General features: G+C 44.1%; 1 protein-coding gene across 2 annotated transcripts in view; it reads right to left on the minus strand.

Moving 5' to 3' along the window:
• The window catches only part of LOC146008262 (uncharacterized), a 28102-nt gene that overhangs the window by 5003 nt on the left and 8215 nt on the right, over positions 1-14884 (minus strand). The window contains exons 2-3 of one of the 2 annotated variants that reach the window (XM_083147371.1): positions 13520-13539; positions 3931-3996 (exon numbers count right to left, since the gene is read on the minus strand). In XM_083147371.1, the coding sequence (XP_083003497.1) occupies positions 3931-3996; positions 13520-13539 (86 nt within the window). The remainder of the gene's footprint in view (positions 1-3930; positions 3997-13519; positions 13540-14884) is intronic. The other variant, XM_083147372.1, reaches the window with a different exon arrangement.

Raw genomic sequence — 14884 nt, forward strand, 5'->3', positions numbered from 1 at the left:
TAATAGGAGAAATCAGTAGCATCGCTGGGTGTGTGGCCTCTGTTGAAAGAAGAGTGCTCTACTATGCAGGCTCCAGTCTTCCTGTTCTCCAGGAAGGATTCATGCCCTAACCATATATGGCCTGCTAAAATCTCTACTGAGCATGTGCAGCGGTCATCTAAAGACTGTGTAGTTTAACTCTAAAGAGAGATTTTTTGTTATTTAGCCAGCACTAGCACTAGCACTACCGGCGCTAAATGCAATCCGAGTCTTGTGCTGCAGTGGTGATCTGTTCACTTGTAAGGGCTGTTTCACACAGTACGGTTCCTGCCGCACGGTGAAATCCCGTACGGCCAGGGAGCCGTGCCGCACTCAGCAGTTGTGAATGGACACTATTGTGTCCATTCACACGGGACGGCCACGGCCCGGCCGCACGGCTGCAGCCGGATCCCCCCACTGGAAGGGACGGCTGCCGGGCTGTGGCCATCCCTGCCATTATAAAATTCTGAGTGCGGCGCGGCTCCCTGACCGTACGGGATTTCACCGTGCGGCAGGAACCGTACTGTGTGAAACAGCCCTAAGACTATGCTGGGCTGGCATTAAAAAGAAGTGACAGTCTGTTATTACTCTGAGCACACAAAAAACTTTTAACTACCCACAATTACCGTGACAATGCTTACTTACATCCATAGTAATGCTGCTTGGCTTATGTGTGATTGCTTGTTGGCTCAGGTGAATGTAAGGATTAGCAACTTCCTTGATAAAAAAAAAAGAACATTGGGGCAGATGTATTAAGCCTTAACAAGAGATAAATGCAAGGGTGATAAGGAGAGATGGGTTGGGATCATTTGGTCTATTGCATTATGTTAGAAAGTCATTAGGTCGAATCCATTAGGTCGACATGCTAAAAGGTCGACATGATTCTAGGTCGACATGGGAAAAGGTCGACATGATTCTAGGTCGAAAGGTCATTAGTTCGACAGGTCATTAGTTCGACAAGGTCATTAGTTCGACATTGTCTATGTCGACATTCACAAGGTCGACATGGGGTTTTTCACTGTTTTTTTACCTGAATGTCAACACAGTCGACATGGACACAGTTTAAAGTGCACTGCATCCCCTCGCATCGCTCGCTGCGCTCGCTATGCGTCGGGCACGGTGCCTCGCTACGCTCGGCACACTATTTTATTCTCCCACCACGCCCTAGTGGATGGTAGGGCATGAAATACCGCATGTCGGCACATGTTGGCTCAAAAAACAGTGAAAAACTTCATGTCGACCTTGTGAATGTCGACATAGACAATGTCGAACTAATGACCTTGTCGAACTAATGACCTGTCGAACTAATGACCTTTCGAACTAGAATCATGTCGACCTTTTCCCATGTCGACCTAGAGTCATGTCGACCTTTTAGCATGTCGACCTAATGGATTCGACCTAATGACTTTCTACCATAATGCAGTAGACCAAATGACCGCATCCCGGAGAGATAAACATCCAGAAAATCACCTCCTTTTTTCAAACACTGCCTGTACCATGGCAGTTAGCAGGTGATTGGCTGGACGTTTATCTCTCCTTATCACCCGTGGATTTATCTCTTGTTAAGGCTTATTACATCTGCCCCATAGTGTTTTAACAAACTAGCGTAGTTGCCTTTTATCGTTGGCGATTTACAACGGAGCTTTATTGAGCATGCTTGCATTTGAGCTTTTGTTATTGTTTTTAAGCATATATATGTGTATTTTATTGTAATGCATATGTATTGTATTGTTTTATTACATAAAGTAAATTTAAGTGAAAAGAGAGCACTGAACAATTGAAATTGCATACAAAAAACACGAAGCACATTGATTGTCTGTTCTTTATGGGAGAAAGAACCTTCCTTCTTAGCTCCAGAGAGACCTGCGATTACCTCCAATCCACAAGCTGTTCCTGCATCCCTGTACAATTACCCGCTAGCATGAAACCTAAATCAGCTGCAGCTCGCTCCATCACCAATGTGTAAAACAGCGAGTACAGCTATACATACTATCAATAAACCATCACCACTGGTTAAGTAGCTGGGCTGTTCATAGCTTGACTCATCTGCTAGTCTGCAATATCAAAATCTGCACACAAATCATTTCCAGCCTCAAGGCACACCACCCTCAGGAGAATGGCAAGCACAGTAGGAGATGCTGAGCTACCCCCGGAGTCTCTCCCACCTTGCTGTAACCTCCTGAGTGACCAGAAGTTGAAGATTACAATAGCGCGTTAGAGTGAGTCATATACAGTTGGTGAGAGCAGGATAAATGCTAATAAAGTGATGGGTTTTCACAAGGTAATTAAAGATCAAAAAGTTAGAACTAAGAGATGGAGAAACATTTTAGATTAGACTTGTGAGGTGAGGATGGTGGTTGTGATGAGGCCTTTATGTAAGAGTGAATCATTTAAATTGTATTTAGGAAGTTACATGAAACCAGTATAGGGATTTGCTGTGGGAGATGTGGAGCGATGAAAGAGAAAGGTCATATAAGATAGACCAAAGCAGGGATATGTGAGTGGAATATTGTGACCTGATAGGTGGATGATGCAGCAATTGGAGCGACTGGATGAAAGGATTGGAGTACAGAATTAAGTGTGACACGAAGGCAGCATAATTGGGAGAATGAGAAAACTGTGTTGTTATTGATTATGAGAGAAATTAGAAGAGAGGTGAGAGCTACAGGAGGAAAGATGTTTGGATAAGTTGGGAGGTAGATGAGGAAAGATGTTTGGAAAAACTGAGCACTAGGACACATATGGCTATTAAATAAGGAGACATAACTTGTAAAAAATAAACCACAATGCTGTAGTTTAATGGGGATCTACTGTTATAAACAGATCCTGTGAAGCTGTGTACATACGGGGGCGATAAATTGCTCAGCAATATATTGCTGAGCAATATATTGCTCAGTGTCTCCATTTCATCAGCGACCAGAGATGGTCGCTGATGAAAGGGAACCTCTGCCGGGGGAGCTGCAGAGGGAATCAGCTGGTCGCAGGAGCAAGCTCTTGCGACCAGTGATCATAAGGGGGTTAAAAATGGGAGCGCGCACCCAGCAATTTATCGCCGGTGCACACTCCAATCACTGGCAATATGGTCGCTCAGCGACCATATTGCCAGCGATAAATGAGTTTGCAAACTTTACTGAGATGACTATACCAATGCTTATGAGATTTGCAAGGAATCCCTGTATGAGGGGGTTGCAGTCCACCAATGCAGATAACAAAGAGTTTGCCATTACCAAACTGAAGCTGCCCATACACAGTCCGTTTAACGGATCCGTTTGGGACTTAAATAGCACGCATCGCATGCCTTGTGCATGCAATGCGATCCGATATGATGTGTAGCTAGTACAAAAAGTATGTGCAGCACATACTTTTTGTACCGTACCATGTGATGCACGGGAGCGCGCATTGCATAGTACAGAACGGAGCCGGTCCACAACTGACCGTGTATGGGCAGCTTAACATGTATCTCACCTTTTTAAATTAACTGATTTTTATTGTGAGTGAATTAATGTTCAATGTTACTTTCTGCCTTTTGTTAGTTGGTGAGTGTTCATACAGTACTGGCATCATTATCATGCAAGCCAAATAGATTGATGTTTGCTGTAATTGTCAGAATTGCTCTTATTTGCCTTATGCTGGCAAGGTTATCAGATAAGAGAACTTCCTGGCACTGGTCTGACACTTAGGAAAAAAGCATGCTGATAACATTAGGTACAAGGCAGCAATTACTACAGGCTTTAGGCCTTTGCCCTACTCTGCATGAGTAATCTGTCTTTGTCACTAAGAGGAATGTGACATCACTCTGTATTCTAGAATAAAATATTTATTTCTGTGAAGTCTTTTTCCATTATCGCCACATGTGACGCAATGCAGACAGATGCTCGGCAAAGTACAGTAAATAACAATATGGAGACCTACCCATACCAGCTGTAGTCCAGGTAGACTTTGCTCTGTGAATCACAGCAGGAAAAGCCATCAAGGCACCTACACAAGAAACGTACTTTGTGAGTAACACGTGCCATAATCATCATAAATAACTCCAATACTGTATAAAAACAGTGATCTTACCCTTACTATTATTATTTAAAAGCAACAACATATTAAAGGACCCTGTACATTGATGGGATTGTGATACAAGCAAAGGCCATATATTAACATCACACAATACCATGCTAATGCACTTCCCATACAATGTTTATGATTTGAAACAAAACTCTGAAGTAAACTCCATCCAGTTACAGAAAAAAGTAATGTGTTGAAAAGTACAGTAGGTAAAAGTGACTTAATTTCTCCTTTACACATTTAATACAGTTATTATATACATATTGTATGAACCCTTTGAGTGCCAACACCTCTGTGAGAGATGCACAAAATATCGGCTAAAAATGCCAGCGTCGCTCACATTTGTTATATAAATTTAAATAAAAAATGTTGTGTAAAAAGAGATATAGGGGGACATTTAATAGGATGCGAGTTTTAGTATTTCAATATCGCACTGTATCGCACTTTATCAAATCGCATTTTTTTTCTCCAAAACCGATTATTCAATGGGATGTGCTAATGTGTCCAAAAAATGTGGTGAATTGCGAAGAGATGCCATGTGGTGCAAAATTTTGACACCGTAATGCGTGATCTCCAGCGCAGGTCATGTGCGATTTTCTGACCAACCAGAATGCGAATTACAACACTGCCTCCGAATGCCAAAAAAACTCCTAACCTATTGGCCCAGCTAAGATCCCTACAATATGCATCACACCCCCTATATAAAGGGGCACAGGTGCCATTTTGACCTTTGAAAGGTAGTAAGTATATGAGGATGGACAGGAGAGGAGAAGTGACAGGGAGTGCAGGTGGCCGAGGCAGCAGTGGGCCAGTTACAGCCAGCAGCAGCACCAGAGGAGCCAGGGGGAAAGCCAGCAGAGGCACACTAAGAGCCAGCAGTCTGAGAGGGAAAGGCAGCACTTTGCTAGCCAGCATGGCTACAACAAGGCCTGGGCCAGGGCAGACCCCGGAGCAGCAGGCACAGCAGGAGGAGGTGGAGGACCCTGTTGCCTCCCCATCTCATCCCCTCACACAGGAGGACCTATTCAGCACAGTCTGAGGAGGAGCTGCAGGAGGGCCACATGTCTGAGGTCGACTGGCCTGAGGTGGAGGAAGATGGAGGTGAGGAGGAGGGTGATGCTGCCCTGGAGGAGGGGGACATGGCCGCAGAGGAGGTTGAGGAGGAGCCAGAAAGTGCCCGCACCCAATGTGGCCGTAAGGTGCGTTTCCCATATGAGGAAAATGCAGCCCTTGTCCGCGCCATGAGACCCCCAACGACCATGAGGTCACAGCCTGAGTGGAGCCTGCAGCCAAGAAGTAGAGGGCACACATTAATTTCTGCAGCCCAGACACTGCATAGTTGGCACCCCCATAAGGGTCCAAATCATCTCTCACCTGCTCATATAAGTTCAAGAGGTTAGTGCGGTTCAGCCGAAACAACCCCACAACCTGTTGATCAGAGAGGGAGTCCAGGTACAGCCTAGCACGATACAGTACCTACGTGAAACACGCAGTAAATCGGGGTACCTGGATCTGGCGCGCAGCAGCCTCCCTCCTCCTGCATAGCTCCTCCAAACAAACAAGGTCACAAAGAGCCAGCTCAACACAACTCTGCACAATCTCCATCACTCAAACCCTCACAGGTGTCCTTACTAATGTTTGGGTATATTTAGGGGAGTTTATGAATAAAATTCTGGACACCTGTGTGAAAATTAACCATTTCTGTACAAAGTTGCTTTTGGGTCAATTAGCCCATCAGGACCTGGTCTGCATCAGTGGCAATTTTTAGACACTTTTGAAATGCAATTTCCGTTAGCGCATTCCATTAAATAAGAGATTTGTATACTTTCAATGCAAAAACATCTGGATGCGAAAAAAATGCGAATTTAAACCGGCAATTTAGATATGCAATTTACGTGATTTAGCGCACCCTATTAAGTAAGCGCTTTCGCCAAAATGTGCGAAAATGCCATTTTGTTGCCTAAATATCACACAAATACACTTAGCGCATCCTATTAAATGTCACCCTACATTTCTTATATAAGGTACAAGTCTTTAGGATTAAAAAAATGTTTGCTTGGTAATTTTCACACCAATTTTGACAAATTCACTTGGCACTCAAAGGGTTAAGTCAACATATAATTTACGTGCTTGTCACTATCACTAGAAATTAGTCATGAATTACTGTAGTACTTGCTAAAGAGTTATGACAGCTATTCATTATATAGAAAAACAGCAGTAAGCTTCAGTTTATGACTGCACCCCTCAAGCCAAGCCATGCAGGTCCGGCTCTACCATTGGGCAGCTGCCTAGGGCGCCGCGATGTGGAAGCGTTTCCACCAAGTCTGCCTATCAATAAATTCTAGGATGTCTATGAGGATCCTTAGTGCACTTAATGCAGGTGGCTGCTGTGTAGAGATGACTATCGGTGCAGTCGCCATCGCTGGTTGCCATTGATGGTGAGTCTGCACCCAGCCATCGATAGTCAGAAACTATGTGATGGATAACCATCAATAGTTTTAGCTATCAATGGTTATCCATCACCTTTGACTGAATGGCCGGTGGGGCTTCCAGGTGTCAGGAGCCAGAGCCATGCTCTGTGTCCTGGCACCTTGAAGAAGAAAAAATAAACATTGTTTCTACTATGCCATCAATGTAGGGAAACCATATGGTTCTCCCCCATCAATGGCAAAAGTATTCGACATCGGCCATCAACCATCAATGATTTTTAATCATCGATGGTTGATGGCCATCCCTACTGCTGTGGAACTTCTAAGACCTCACCTCCATACTTTCCCTTGAGGCTTACTTCCCTCCTTTTCTGCCCCCTCTTCCTTGTACTCTGTTGTAGGTGACAAAGGGAGGCCTTCAGGGAAAGCAGGGGATTTGCCCACCTAACTGGGGGGCTGGGAGGACCACACGATTTTTGAGAGCCGCCCTGCCATTCTTGAATATTAGGCAAGTATGCCTTAAGGGAGACTTGCTGGTTTACCCTGGATTGGGGTGTCGGAGGACTCACTGTTAGTTGAGATTCTGACAGCCATTACCTCGACATTGGAATCCGTCTGCTAAAAGCAGGTGGCGAGTGTAGCAAGCCACTGTGTCTGCAGCATGGTGAGTACAGAGTGGCGAGCACAGCGAGCCCGCAAGGGGAATAATTGCGCTCCCCCCATTGTCTGAGTCCCGCAGTCGGGATTCTGATGTCGGGCTAATTACTGTCGGAATCCCAGCTGTCGGGCTGTTATACCACGTCCCTGGATTGGTGGTCGATGACCAATTCCAATTAAAAGTATTACAGTTTGGACAAACAGAAGTGAATCCTGTCCATAACTGACACTAAGGATGAGATATAAACACAACTTTCTTAAAGTAATTTTCTTGCTACTTGTAAAAAAATCTAACTAAGTAAAATATTAAAAACAAAATATATTTTATATATATATATATATATATATATATATATATAAAACATTTTCACTGTGTCCTGAAGAATAGACCGAGATACTAGTGATGATGAACTAGGGAAGTACAGTAAGTAGGAATGTAAATGTGGTTGTGTTCAGGAGATACACCCATAATATTACTATTTTGGAGGCACCTGAATTAGCCACAAGGTTCTGTAGTAGCTTTCACGTGATGTTTCAGATAATGATGTCAGTCTGCATATTTTTGCCACAATAAATTGGCATTTTGTGTTCAGTAACATAACACAGAAGTCAAATACGGAACCTTGTGGCTAACTGAATCACAAGAGAAGGAAGGAAACCGGAAAAGTCATGATGCATTATTTATAATTGTGTTTAAATTGACATTTATGAGAAAGACTTATCTATTTTCTTTTTACAACAAGCACACAAAAGTCTTCTCTTCCACTGTTTTATAACCAGGATAAAGGTCTAATGTTTATTAATCCTCTTCATTGTGCTGAATAGAAATAAAATAATAGTATTATGAAAGAGTCCGTTAAAGACCATGCTTTCAGGCCAAACAGAGAACTGTCTGGTTTATATTTCTACTGAGAGCATCATTGTGTAAGACCGGACTTAGAGTACCAGAAATCAGGAATTTGTATCCAAAACTACACACACATTGCATATACAGAACAGGATATTTGGTGTACTAGAAATAGTCCTAGAAGTGAACATGTGGAGTAGGAGGAGTTAGAAGATGAGATTTCAATAGGATTAGATACAAAAAGAGGGTATATTAATTTATATGGGTTTTTATAGGGAGAGAGTATATGAAGTAATACAGATGTGTCCTTTCACACTATCGGCAAAATGTAATAGGGTCAAAGTGTGCTAGAGGTATGGGGTGCCGGCCAAACTTTTTAAAGCGCCAATCATTTACAAGTCAAAACCATGCCTTGTAATTTATTGCCGCTTTTTAAAAAAACGTCCAGGTTCGTCTGTCATCCAACATCTCTGGCGAATTTGGACCCTATCACATTTGGCCTATTGGTTTCACCAATGCCATAAAGCGTCTCTAAGTGCTAAAGGTCTACTGCCCACACTTATTAGCGTCCTTTCTCACTACAATAAAGCAACTTGAAGTGACAAAACGACATTGCTATCTTAAGGAGCCCATACACGCTCCGTTTTGCCGGTCCGTTTTGTACTTTTAAAGTACACAGCGCATCGCATTGCTTGTGCATGCACTGTGCATGCAATGCGATGCAATGCAATGTAAACCAAGTACAAAAAGTATGTGCAGCACATACTTTTTGTACTGTACAATGAGATGCGCGGGAGCGTGCATCGCATAGTACAAAACGGAGCCGCAGCAAAACGGAGCGTGTATGGGCTCCTTTACACTGATCAATTTGATATTTCATGGTTCTGACTCAGGTCCTGTTGAAGTGGGGGCACATTATGCAAAGTACCAACATACAGTACTGTGCACAGGCTAATTTGGTGTCCGGCACAAGTATGGTACGAGACAGCCAGTGATTGACAGTCTGATGCTGTTTAGGGGTGGGAACAGGGAGGGAACAACATCTGTCTTTTAAAACGGGGGCATCTTACAGCCATTGTGAGGGGGAAGGGGCGGAGGCCTGAATCTCTGTCCGAGGGCCGATATATTTCCTAGCCTATTTGTCATTGCTTTGGTGGCCATTTTGCAGACCCAGTAAGTGACACAGCTGGCTGATGATATCGCAGATGGTACGATACTACCTCCTAGGATGCAACTCGGACCAGTAATGCATGACATTTTCTGCTTTATTACCATACTAGTGCTATGGCCAGGGCCGGATTAAGGGGGAGGGGTACAGGGGGGTCAGTACCCCTGGGCCCCCCTCTATCTAGCCCTTCCCCTGTGTGGCTGACATGTATTTGAATTTTTTTTTTTTAGCTAAAGGTTTTGTGCACCTATCTGCTGATGTGACAATAATTAATGGTGCTGAGCGTCGGGAGCCGAGGCACACTGACTGCACAAGTGTGCAGTGCATTACTGGGTTAGTCCAGTGAGACTTCGCACAAGAGGCCAGAGGCTGAGAGACTTGTGCTGAGCTATGATCTCGGTATGGGAGGGTATTTAATCAGGGGCAGTGCTGAACCTGTGTGGTCTTCTACAGAGCAAGGTACAGAGGGACAAACATAGGCTTTTCATGTAAAATGGTGTAATTAAGGTCTAACTGCAGCGCTGGTGAGTATATGTCCCAGATTTTCTGTAGGGTATGCAGAGGAATATTAAAGAATTCTTGAGGAAAAAATATATATGATCCTTGCACTTTTCTTAAAACAGCCAATACTTTATTTCCACCAACGAAATCAGAGAAAAAATTTCCTCTTTAAGGAAAAAATAATAAAAAATGCAAAAATTGCAATACACATTTAAAAACAGTTATTTCCACTTGAACAAACAGAGTTTTACTTTGAGCTCACCGGACCTCCAGGGGAAGCAATTTTTCTCTCCTCTCCACTTGATGTTATAAATCCACTTGTCACACTAGGACTTCTCTTCTGGACGTCGCACTGCCACTGCGGCTGTCCTTCAGATTACCTCTGTGTGTTAGGGATAGTGGACAGGGGGCTGATGTCTCCGAGCTAGGTGCACGGCTATTGGAAGCACACGTGTCACCCTCCCGTCTGTCCCGCTAGCACCTGCAGGTCAGCGGGGTCTCACGGCCAAGATTATTATAATGCCGGCGCTCAGGAGTGCTTCAGCAGGCTTGGGATCTTTATAAAGCCGGTCAGTGCCGCAGATGTCTCAGGCTTTCGCTTGGCGGCTACTAACTGTTCCCCTTCCGGGAGAGGTATAAATTAGTGAGGGCTGCGATCTCCAGCTGCACCTTGAGAAAGACCAATTAATGGTAGAAACGCGTTGGTGAGCAGCTGGAGACCGGAGCCTGTGGGAGAGAGAGTTACCGCACACAAGGGGAACAGTCAGTAGCCGCCAAGCAAAAGCCTGAGACATCTGCGGCACTGACCGGCTTTATAAAGATCCCAAGCCTGCTGAAGCACTCCTGAGCGCCGGCATTATAATAATCTTGGCCGTGAGACCCCGCTGACCTGCAGGCGCTAGCGGGACAGACGGGAGGGTGACACGTGTGCTTCCAATAGCCGTGCACCTAGCTCGTAGACATCAGCCCCCTGTCCACTATCCCTAACACACGGAGGTAATCTGAAGGACAGCCCCAGTGGCAGTGCGACGTCCAGAAGAGGAGTCCTAGTGTGACAAGTGGATTTATAACATCAAGTGGAGAGGAGAGAAAAATTGCTTCCCCTGGAGGTCCGGTGAGCTCAAAGTAAAACTCTGCTTGTTCAAGTGGAAATAACTGTTTTTAAATGTGTATTACAATTTTTGCATTTTTTATTATTTTTTCCTTAAAGAGGAAATTTTTTCTCTGATTTCGTTGGTGGAAATAAAGTATTGGCTGTTTTAAGAAAAGTGCAAGGATCATATATATTTTTTCCTCAAGAACTGTTTAATATTCCTCTGCATACCCTACAGAAAATCTGGGACATATACTCACCAGCGCTGCAGTTAGACCTTAATTACACCATTTTACTTGTTTCTTGGAAAACAAATTGGGATTGAACTTTCCTACCTGGGTTCAGCAGCAGCAGGTGAAGGGAGCGCTTGAGGTGGTTGGGATTAACCCTTTTCCAAAAATAGGCTTTTCATGTGGTCTTTATATCTGCCCCCCCCCACCGCCCCCCTGCAGTTACCCATTGACCATTGATCCTTTAACCCGAGCCCCTTATGGGCACTTCCCCATTAAAGCTTTCAGATTATCAGCCTGTTGTACATTCTAGGTCCCACAAGACATCTAATACCAGCAGGTTTGTACGTACTCTCCCATGTCATTTTTCACTACTCTTTTTGACCACCTCCAGCTGTAGACTACATTTATTATGGGTACAACTCTCTTATAATCCAAATGCCCTGACAAGCACACTTACCCATGGGGTTTACATGTACCCAACAACTTTGGAGTTTACATGTACTCTTACAACAAGTCCTTACAGTTGAACTTGCCTCCTAGTTTATTTGAACTAGTAGGAGACATTATACATATACATGATCTACATGCCAGGCTTTGCTGCTAATATTGTCACTTGCATTTACCTGCTATTTTAGCAACTCTAGACAGCACGTTTATAATGCCTTCACTCTGTGTCCTGACATAGTAATATTCTCCCGTGCAGTTTACAAAAGGGAGAGGGCCCCTGTCTAAAGTGACCCGGCCCCCTGAGGGCTCAATCCGGCCCAGGCTATGGCTGCTGCTTTCCTGTAAGCAGGGCCGGCCTTAGGCATAGGCACACTAGGCAATTGCCTAGGGCATTTGGAATTCCTAGGGGCATCAGCAGCTTCTGCTGATTAAAATGATATGCAGCATGCCTATATTCTGTGTGAGTGAGGCTGTATCTGCATATGAAATAGTGTATTCATGGAAATCACTGTAACATAGCATTCCGTATGCAGGTACAGCCACAGTCGCACACAAAATATAGGCATGCCGCATATCATTTTAATCATCGGAAGCTCCTTGTGTGTGCTGGTCATAACAATGCAAATAAGACGAATTTTCAGCAAAAAAGGCACCCAACGTTAGCAGAAGGGCCAGGAGCTGCATGGCCTATTGAGACAAGATGTATGAGGAAACATCTGAATCCAAGCAGAGGCAGAGGTCACAGTATTAGCGGCTGTGCGAGTGAGGTCTGCGGGTGGGTTGGTTGTGCAATAGTGTTCGGCATATGTGTAAGGGGCATTATGTGTGTCATGTATAAATGCATTAATAATGTGCGACATATGTGTAACAAGCATTATGTGTGTCATGTGTATAAGGGCATTAATAATGTGCGACATGTGTAATGAGCATTTTGTGTGTCATGTGTATAAGGGCATTAATAATGTGAAACATATGTGTAAGGGGCATTATGTGTGTCATGTGTATGAAGGGCATTAATAAAGGTTGGCATAATGTGTAAGGGGCATTACGGTTATAAGGACATAAATAATGTGTGTCATGTGTAAGGGGCATTACTGTGTGGTATTATCAGGGGTGCCGAGAGAAAGGGGTAGGGGGTACAAATTACCCAGGCCAAAGCCTGATGGGAGGGCCCAGTGGGGGCCCTGGGCCCCCTCCCCTTAAGTGACAGCAGCAGCTGCAGCTCTTCTCCTCTGCCCAGCACACACTGCTTTGTGCTGGGTTGCAGTGTGGCCATGGAGGTGGTTAAAATACAATATTTTCTCAGGATTTTTTTCTAAGGGTATAATTTGATGAGTAATGTATATAAGGTAAAGTGGTACTACAATGTGATGTAACATGAATAAGGGACACTCTCACATGATATAATGTGAATAAAGTTGCACTACTGTGTGGCATAATTTGAATTTGGGGTAAAATTGTGTGGCCATGCCCCTTCCCAGCAAGAACGCACCCCTATTTGGGCTGCGCACCAAATGTGTGCACTGTTTCTATTTAAAATATTGCAGGTAGGAGCACCAAAATGATGACTGCTATGATGAGGGTTGATGGTGCTGGGAAAGGGGAGCAGTGTCAGAGGCGGAACTAGTGGCGGTGCTAGGGGGCACCAGCCAAAATCTTGCCTAGGGCATCATTTAGGCTAGGGCCGGCTCTGCCTGTAAGCAGCAGAGATAACAACTCCAGCCACATGAAACCGTATGTGTGTAAAACAATACCAGCATTGTTAGTATAGCAACCTGGCATCTGTAGTAGTAGTACACAGCAAGAGGCATAATGCTATGTCAAATTTTAAAAGCACAATACAGTTATGCTCTGGGAGCAGCGTAGTCACGCTGCATGGTGTATAGATTCTACACGTAAGAGGACACATCTGTAGGAGGCGAGCGAGAGATAATTATATAGCGCAATAGCGATGGCTTACAATGAGTAAAAGGGGGAAGTTATGCAGAGAGGTTATATTGATTAAGGAGACGTCACGTCACATAGAATAATAGGTTAAGTAAGATGATTATTAAAATAGTAATAACTTACTCTGTAACACGACATGGCATCTGAAAAGACAAAATGTGGAATAAACAGTGGTAAAAACAGATCCATACATGGCTTTCAGAAAGAAATTGCTGACAATTTAACAGCTATTTTCCTACATGACATCCAGCATATCACTAGGAAACTGTTTAATGCATACTTGCCTACTTTGTGGATCTCCAAAGGAAAATGGCAGGGAGAATATAACTATAGTGCACAGGTTCTCAAACTCAGTCCTCATGACCCCACACAGTGCATATTTCAAGGTGCGTACACACGGGGCAATATTATCCCTGGCAATATATTGCTAGCAATCATATTGCTCAGTGTCCCGTTTTCATCTGCGACCAGCGATGGTCGCAGATGAAAATGTCACACTGCCGGGAGAAGAGGCCGGGGAAGTCGCTGGTCCGACCAGCGACCATTCAGGGGCTGAAAATCGCTGGTGCACACTTCAATCACCGGCAATATGGTCGCTCAGCGACCATATTTCCAGTGATATTTACTATAATCACCCCCGTGTGTATGCACCATCACAGGTCTCCTCATAGGATCACAAGCGAAATAATTAGCTCCACCTGATCTTTTAAAATGTGTCAATGAGTAATGACTGCAATTATTCTCCTACCTGGAACACGTGACCTGTGTGGGGTCCCAAGGACCGAATTTGAGAACCCCTGCTATAGTGCATTATTTGTGATTGTAAGATTGCGAGCAGCACCCTCCTACCTCTATGTAGTTTTGTTACTACCCAATTTGTTTTAGCACTGTTTCCTATTGTAAATCGCAATGGCATTTGCTGCTCTATATAACAAACTGTAAATAAATAAATAAATGAAGATGGCCCTGCACCAGGTGCACATTGATACAACGTGAGTCATTGTACAGTGAAGGGGGCCAATGATGACAAGTTTTATACCAAACTGCATCTTTAAGAACCCACCGAAACCCTCTTCAGCAGGATATGATGGAAAATTCCTGCTCAAATGGACAAAACCATGTGCACTGCAGGGGGGGGGGGGGGGGCAGATATAACGTGTGCAGATTGAATCTAATTCTATGTGAGATCAATATTGCAGTGTAGAAATAAAGCAGTCAGTATTTCCCCTGCACAGAAACAAAATAACTCACCCAAATCTAATTCTCTATGCACATGTTACATCTGCCCCACCTGCAGTGCACATGGTTTTATCCATTTGAGAAGGAATTTGCCTCTAAAGGTGAACCAGAATAAGAGCCTCAGTGTTCAGGTAGTGGCCTAGTCTATTCGGCTCCCTGAAATGTCCTGGTCTTTCTAGGAGTGAAGGCAAGTACAGATTAGTGCATCTCAACACAGCACTCCGTCCACTTGAAATAACTGTTTTTTGT

The sequence above is a fragment of the Crinia signifera genome, chromosome 6, assembly GCF_055691185.1.
Source record: "Crinia signifera chromosome 6, ASM5569118v1, whole genome shotgun sequence".
In the NCBI taxonomy this organism is placed as follows: Eukaryota; Metazoa; Chordata; class Amphibia; order Anura; family Myobatrachidae; genus Crinia; species Crinia signifera.